Source organism: Gopherus flavomarginatus, chromosome 7 (genome assembly GCF_025201925.1).
Source record: "Gopherus flavomarginatus isolate rGopFla2 chromosome 7, rGopFla2.mat.asm, whole genome shotgun sequence".
NCBI lineage: Eukaryota > Metazoa > Chordata > Testudines > Testudinidae > Gopherus > Gopherus flavomarginatus.
This window is the reverse complement of record NC_066623.1, coordinates 96,689,331-96,695,439: the sequence shown is the minus strand read 5'-3', so window position 1 is coordinate 96,695,439 and position 6,109 is coordinate 96,689,331. Positions and strand designations below refer to the sequence as shown.

Sequence of the window (6,109 nt, the reverse complement as noted above, 5' to 3'; positions counted from 1 at the left end):
GACAGGTCTTCTAAACTGGAAAATTGCCAGTAACCCAGCTCCCCCTGACTGTAACCATAATGCTGGCTAGCCAAGGGTTGGATCTGCCAGATCAGCATGCTGCCCCTGACCTAGAAAAGGACATGCTTAAACATTAAGTGCTTTTGTGGATTAGTGCCAGCGCATTCAGCACCTTGCAGCATTGAGCCCTCAGCGGGTGTTTGTGAGCGTTGACAATTTTTGGCTTACTAAGCCTATGGAGTCCTGATTTTTAAGGTGTCAAGGGCCACATCCTGAGCTTGTGTAAATCCACAGTTACTTTGAATTAAATGGAGCTATGCCAATATATATCAGCTGAGAATCTGGCCCCTACTTGCTAGTTACACCTGCTTCACAATCATTGTCTTATATTACAAGTGACTGGTGACCTCTCTTCTGATGTTAATGAACACTAGTAACACTTACAATGGCATTTTTCAAACGTATGTTAAAAATGGGTATGCCTTAATAATAGGGTGACCAGATGTCCCGATTTTATAGAAACAGTCTTGATTTTTGGGTCTTTTTCTTATATAGGCTCCTACTACTCCCCACTCCCTGTCCCAATTTTCCACTTGCTGTCTGGTCACCTTACAGAATAATCACACTCCCCATAATACTGTTTTGTGTTTCCTAAGCACCTTCCATCTGAGGTCCTCATACAGCTTTCACCAGCATTAATGAACCAAGTCTCACAACACCCCTCTGAAGTGTTCAGATGGAGAAACTGAGGCACAGAAACCAGATTTTTTTTTTTAAACGTGCACTGGGCACCCTCAGCTCCCATTGCAAATCAACAGCTACAGGGAAGTCAAGGTGAGCAGGGGGTACTTAGCACCTCTCTCAATGGAGCCATATGCACGCCAAAGTCATACAGCTGCTGAGGCGGATACAGAAACCAGGTCCTTCCCCTGCCCATGCCCTGTGACATCTGGGTGGCAGGTCACACTCCCCACTACTGAAATGCTTCCCCCTTGTACAGCCGGCAGCACCTCGCAGCACAAGGCAGTTCAGTGAACAGCAGCTGGAAGGGACAACGTGCTGCACGCCAGCAGCTACACTTGGCTTTTCCAACCTGCTTACTAACAACTACTATTGTCCTGGCGCTTTGCGAGCGCTAAGCCCTGGCAACAGCTTTGCCCAGCAGCCCCCTCCCCCACACAAAGGGGGGGAGAAATGTGCACCGACCAGAAAAACAGCTGAAGCAGCCCGCTGCAGAGATGATCGACAGCGCCCTGCCACCGCAGACCCCGCCTCCCAACCCGTTTGCCCCGCCAATCGGCAGCAGCGGAGCCCGCTGTCGTCCCGCGCCCGGCTTCCCAGCCCCATCCTTCCACCGGCGGGGCCCGGGCAAAAGGGGCAAGCGGGCCGCGAAACCATATTTGCATGGCCCAATGGGGCGCCCGCATGCAAATGAGGAAGGAGACGGTTGGCTGGATGTTGGCAGGATAACCCCGGCCGAGGCCGCCTTTGTCCCTCAGAGGCTGCGGCGCTGCTGGCGGGTGTAGCCGGCGCGAGTTCGTGTGAGGCTCGCGGCAGGGCCGGCACGCTCCGGCGCCCCCCGCGGCTGCGCTATGACTCTGGAGGAGCTGGCTGGAGAGCAGCAGGCGATGGGCAGGTACGGCGGGGCGGGGGGCTGCTCGCGGCGGGGCTGCCTGTCAGCCGATCGCACCGCCGGGGGGACGCGGGGATGCCGGGGCGGGCGCCGCGCGGACTCTGCCCGGGGGCGGCTGACAGGAGCCGCGGCTTGTTCTTGCTGCTCTCAGGATGGAGACGCCGGGGAGCGCGCTGGAGGAAGTTCTCAGCAAAGCCCTGACTCAGAGGAGCGTCACCGTCGGGGTCTACGAGGCTGCCAAGCTGCTCAACGTGTAAGTGAGGAGGCCAGAGGCCCCCGGCTGCCTTCTGCTGTTATCTGGTAATCCCCGGGCACAGCCTGCTGCCAGTCCGTGCGGCATGCCGGGGGGGCTAACCGCCTCACACGGCTGGTGCGCGGGGAGCACACCTGCGTGTGCGTGTGCAGCCGGGCCGAGCACACCTGCGTGTGCGTGTGCAGCCGGGCCGGGGGGGGGGGAGCACACCTGCGTGTGCGTGTGCAGCCGGGCCGGGGGGGGGGGAGCACACCTGCGTGTGCGTGTGCAGCCGGGCCGGGGGGGGAACACACCTGCGTGTGCGTGTGCAGCCGGGCCGGGGGGGGGGGGAGCACACCTGTGTGCAGCCAGGCCGGGGGGGGAGCACACCTGTGTGTGTGTGTGCGTGTGCAGCCGGGCCGGCGGGGGGGAGCACACCTGTGTGTGTGTGTGTGCGTGTGCAGCCGGGCCGGCGGGGGGGGAGCACACCTGTGTGTGTGTGTGTGTGCAGCCGGGCCGGCGGGGGGGGAGCACACGTGTGTGTGTGTGTGTGCGTGTGCAGCCGGGCCGGCGGGGGGGAGCACACCTGTGTGTGCATGTAGAGCGGGGCCAGAAGTACACCTGTGTGCATGTAAAGCTAGTAAATAGGGATGCATCTGGATTGACTACATGTATGTACTGTGTGTACACAGGCCTCACCTTGTGAACATATGTGTGCATTTGGTTGCTTGTCGCTCAGACTCATACCATCAGCCTGCATAATAGCTTCTGCATATGTATAAGCTGTGACATTGTCTGTTTCATCCCTGTGTGTCTGTGTTAAATATGTAATTGTGTGTTAGCTGTGACTAATCAGGTTGTATTGTTTCATCCTTCAGGGATCCAGATAATGTGGTGCTTTGTTTGCTAGCAGCAGATGATGAGGATGATCGGGATGTTGCTTTGCAAATCCACTTCACCCTGATCCAGGCTTTCTGCTGTGAGAATGACATTAACATTCTGCGAGTGAGCAACCCAGGCCGACTGGCTGAGCTGCTGCTTCTGGGGGCAAGTGGGGGAGCTGAGCAGCCTGCAGACCTGCACTGTGTGCTTGTCACAGTAAGTGACTATCCCCTCCTTTCTCCCTAGTAGCAGGAGCACAAAAGATTCACTGGCACAGAGCTCCCTTTCTGCTGCTTAAGCTGGGTCTCCGAGGCCTGTTTCTCACCTGATTACAGTTGGGTTTGCTTTAGAGATAAGCTAAGAGATGCATTTTGGTAAGATATTGAACACACCCACAGCTTTATGGAGTTTGGAATCTGGTGTGCTGCCCATTATAAATTCAAAATTGGGTTTATGCCCTCACCTCCAGATCTGGGAGCACTCGGATCTGAGATTTGGAGCAGGCCTATCTTGAACTTTCTATGGGGAATGACATACCCTTTTCCCTACTTAGTTATTTCCTGTACTAAGGACATTGCATCAGAGCTGTTCCTGATTTGATCATAAAGGTTTTCCCCAAATGGGCATGTTCAAGATCCTGCTAGCAGCAGAGAGATCCTCATGAGTCACCTTGCTACAGCAGCCTCCTCTATTTGTTTTTCCTTATTACAGATTGGCTCAGAGTAGAGATTAGATAGAACAGGTTATTTGCTTTTAGAGGGGGAAGAAACGTTCATTGACGGTTTTGGCAAACCTGAACACTTGAATAATTTCTTAACTCTAGCCCATCGTCAAAAGTTACTGTGTACATTTCTGTGGAGAAAAATAGGGAAATAATTTAACTCAGTTGAAATTCATCTGCTCTTTAGAGAGACAGAGCAGGAACTGGATCAATAAATTTGTTTAAAAAGTAAAGACGTTTATATGCATGCAGCTCCTGTTTTAATATTTTTCGCTATACTAAAAGTAATCCTCAAAACACTTGTTCAGTATCTCCATTATGCCCATACTGCAGAAGAAACATGAAAGGAATCTTAAGTGTTTGCTTTGTTGTTGTGGGTTATAGGTTTAGATGCAATAGTATAGGTGCAGTCTAATGTTAAAGCTATTTTCTACCACTTCTCTACAATATCCTGACACTCTCATGGAACTCACTGAAATCAGTGGGAGTTATAGCCCATCATATATAATCCTGTATTTTCAAATAAGAAGCCAGATTATTAATGGTTGTGTGTGTTTTTCAGCAACATTAACACTAGAATGAAACAATTTCAAGCCATCAAGAAAATGCCAGTACATAAAATAGGAATGTATTTAAAATGCTCTGACCCCTAGATCACACCTCCACCACAGCCAAATTCTGAAGCCCTTACTCAGCTTTTAAATGTTGAATCCCTGTTGCAATGTAGTCATGTATATAGCATAGGATTTCACAAAACTTCTAAAGGACTTAAGGAGACTATTTGTATCAAACTACACTCTGGAGTTCAAGGATCCACTTAGCTTTGCATTTGGATGTTAGTTGTATGTTAGTTAGTAGCATTGTCTTTTTGCACTAGTGATTTAAGACCATTCGGTTTTGTTTTGAACAATTTTTTTTTCCCCAGAATCCCCATGCATCTCAATGGAAGGATCCAGCACTGAGTCAGCTCATTTGCTTTTGCCAGGAAAGTCGCTACAAGGATCAGTGGGTCCCAGTGATTAATCTCCCTGAGCGATGATGGCATTTGGATGAAAACTAATTGAACAAAATTGCACTGAAATTTTGAAATACTTTAGCAGTTGGTCAGGAAGTAAATCCCTATACCTGACGAATGGATTACAAACAACTGATGTCAAGTGGGTAGACTGAGATTGAACAACATGGTGTGTGGGACTGAAGGAAGTTGACTTTGCAGCCAGAAAGTTGTGGGAATGAAAAAAGAACCTGTGCAGAAAGTTATAAGCAAGTGTGTCACTAAAGGAATTAAAAACCAGACAGGAAGATTTTAAGAAGCTGCATGGTTGAGTTACTTTCAAAATGAACCAAACACATTGAAGTTTTAAAAGTGCAACTAGTAGTTTCTGGTTTAAAACAGCTTTAACAGGAAAGAGCAAAAAGGTTAATCAAAACTTTTTAACAAATTTATTGTATTTTGGGACGTTGATGCTCAAAGTTTTATTCTAAGGTATACTAAGTTATTTTATGATATTGATGAAGATTTTATTTATGCTATGAACTTCAGAACCAGAATACCCTTAAGCAACTGGTATACAACTACACCACTTTTTTTAATAAAATAAAATGTTAAAACAGCTACATTAATATAATTGGTTTGAAACTGGATGGTGTTTATTTTACTGAAATAAAAATTTAAAAACCTCAAATCCTAGTGTTAACTTTTACTTTCTTGCCAGATTCAATACCCTGCGATGCTAGGGGCTGATTCTGCAGCTATAGGTCATTTTAGCAGACAGGTATTTTATATACACAGAAGTTACAGGACCAAGCCTGAATGTAGGTTTAATTCCTAAACCCCATCATGGTTCCAAAAAAAAAAAAGTGAGAGTGGGGCATGTTATGTATTATTCAAGCACTTCAAAAGCATTTAAGTAACTTAGGAGCCCAGGTCCTATTGAAAGTCAACAAGATAGGTGCTTTTGAGAACTTTACACCAAGGTTCCTACGCTGAAAAGCAGTTCATGTCTTGGTCCATGAACCACTTAGCAACTCCTACCTCCTTTGTAAGGGTAATACTGAGTCAGCAAAACCCACTTAAGACTTTCCCTGCTGGATCAACACCTGTTAGCAGGATGGAGAGATTAGGAGAAACACTGCCAGTTCTGTTACAAGGAATCTATGCTTAGATGGTATGAAGCAGCCACCAAAATCAAAGAGAGACAAAAGGGTGGGGGGTTAGCCATTAGAATATCTCCATCATCAACATACTCCCATATTCCTTACAGCCCAGCTGTACAGGACCTGACGAAGAAGGCCTTACAGGCCAAGAAGGAATTTAGAGGCTAATCCATGTTTGACCAGGGTCATTGCCCAGAAACCCTGGAAGGAGTGTCTTTTAGCATTCCTACCTGGGAAGACTCTCCTCATGCTCTCTCTATATGCTGCTTCTACCTGGTTTCAGGCCTAGTTACACTTGACCTTTGGACAGCAGGGCATCTACTTCAGACACATGGCCTGAGGGTTACATAGGCAGCCAATATAACCTTGCAAATGGCATTCTTTCTGCAGCAAGCCTTGTGTCCAGATTAACTGCATGCAAAAGACGACTGACAGGCAATCCACAGAGTCCAACCAAATTTTGCCCTCATTTACACCTGTGGGT

General features: G+C 48.2%; 1 protein-coding gene across 1 annotated transcript; it reads left to right on the top strand.

Moving 5' to 3' along the window:
- Positions 1-1,485: 1,485 nt before the first annotated feature.
- GADD45A (growth arrest and DNA damage inducible alpha) lies at positions 1,486-5,153 on the top strand. Its single transcript, XM_050960917.1, has 4 exons — positions 1,486-1,636; positions 1,785-1,886; positions 2,744-2,963; positions 4,394-5,153. Exons 1-4 carry the CDS (start codon positions 1,593-1,595, stop codon positions 4,505-4,507), a joined length of 480 nt encoding a protein of 159 aa, XP_050816874.1. The 5' UTR covers positions 1,486-1,592; the 3' UTR covers positions 4,508-5,153.
- The last annotated feature ends 956 nt before the right edge of the window (positions 5,154-6,109 follow it).

Bases quoted from the DNA above. Each gene is read 5' to 3' on its own strand.
- GADD45A (XM_050960917.1), top strand. From the start codon at position 1,593: ATGACTCTGGAGGAGCTGGCTGGAGAGCAGCAGGCGATGGGCAG. The intron at 1,637-1,784 runs GTACGGCGGGGC...TGCTGCTCTCAG, and splicing joins GAGCAGCAGGCGATGGGCAG to GATGGAGACGCCGGGGAGCG. The intron at 1,887-2,743 runs GTAAGTGAGGAG...TTCATCCTTCAG, and splicing joins GCTGCCAAGCTGCTCAACGT to GGATCCAGATAATGTGGTGC.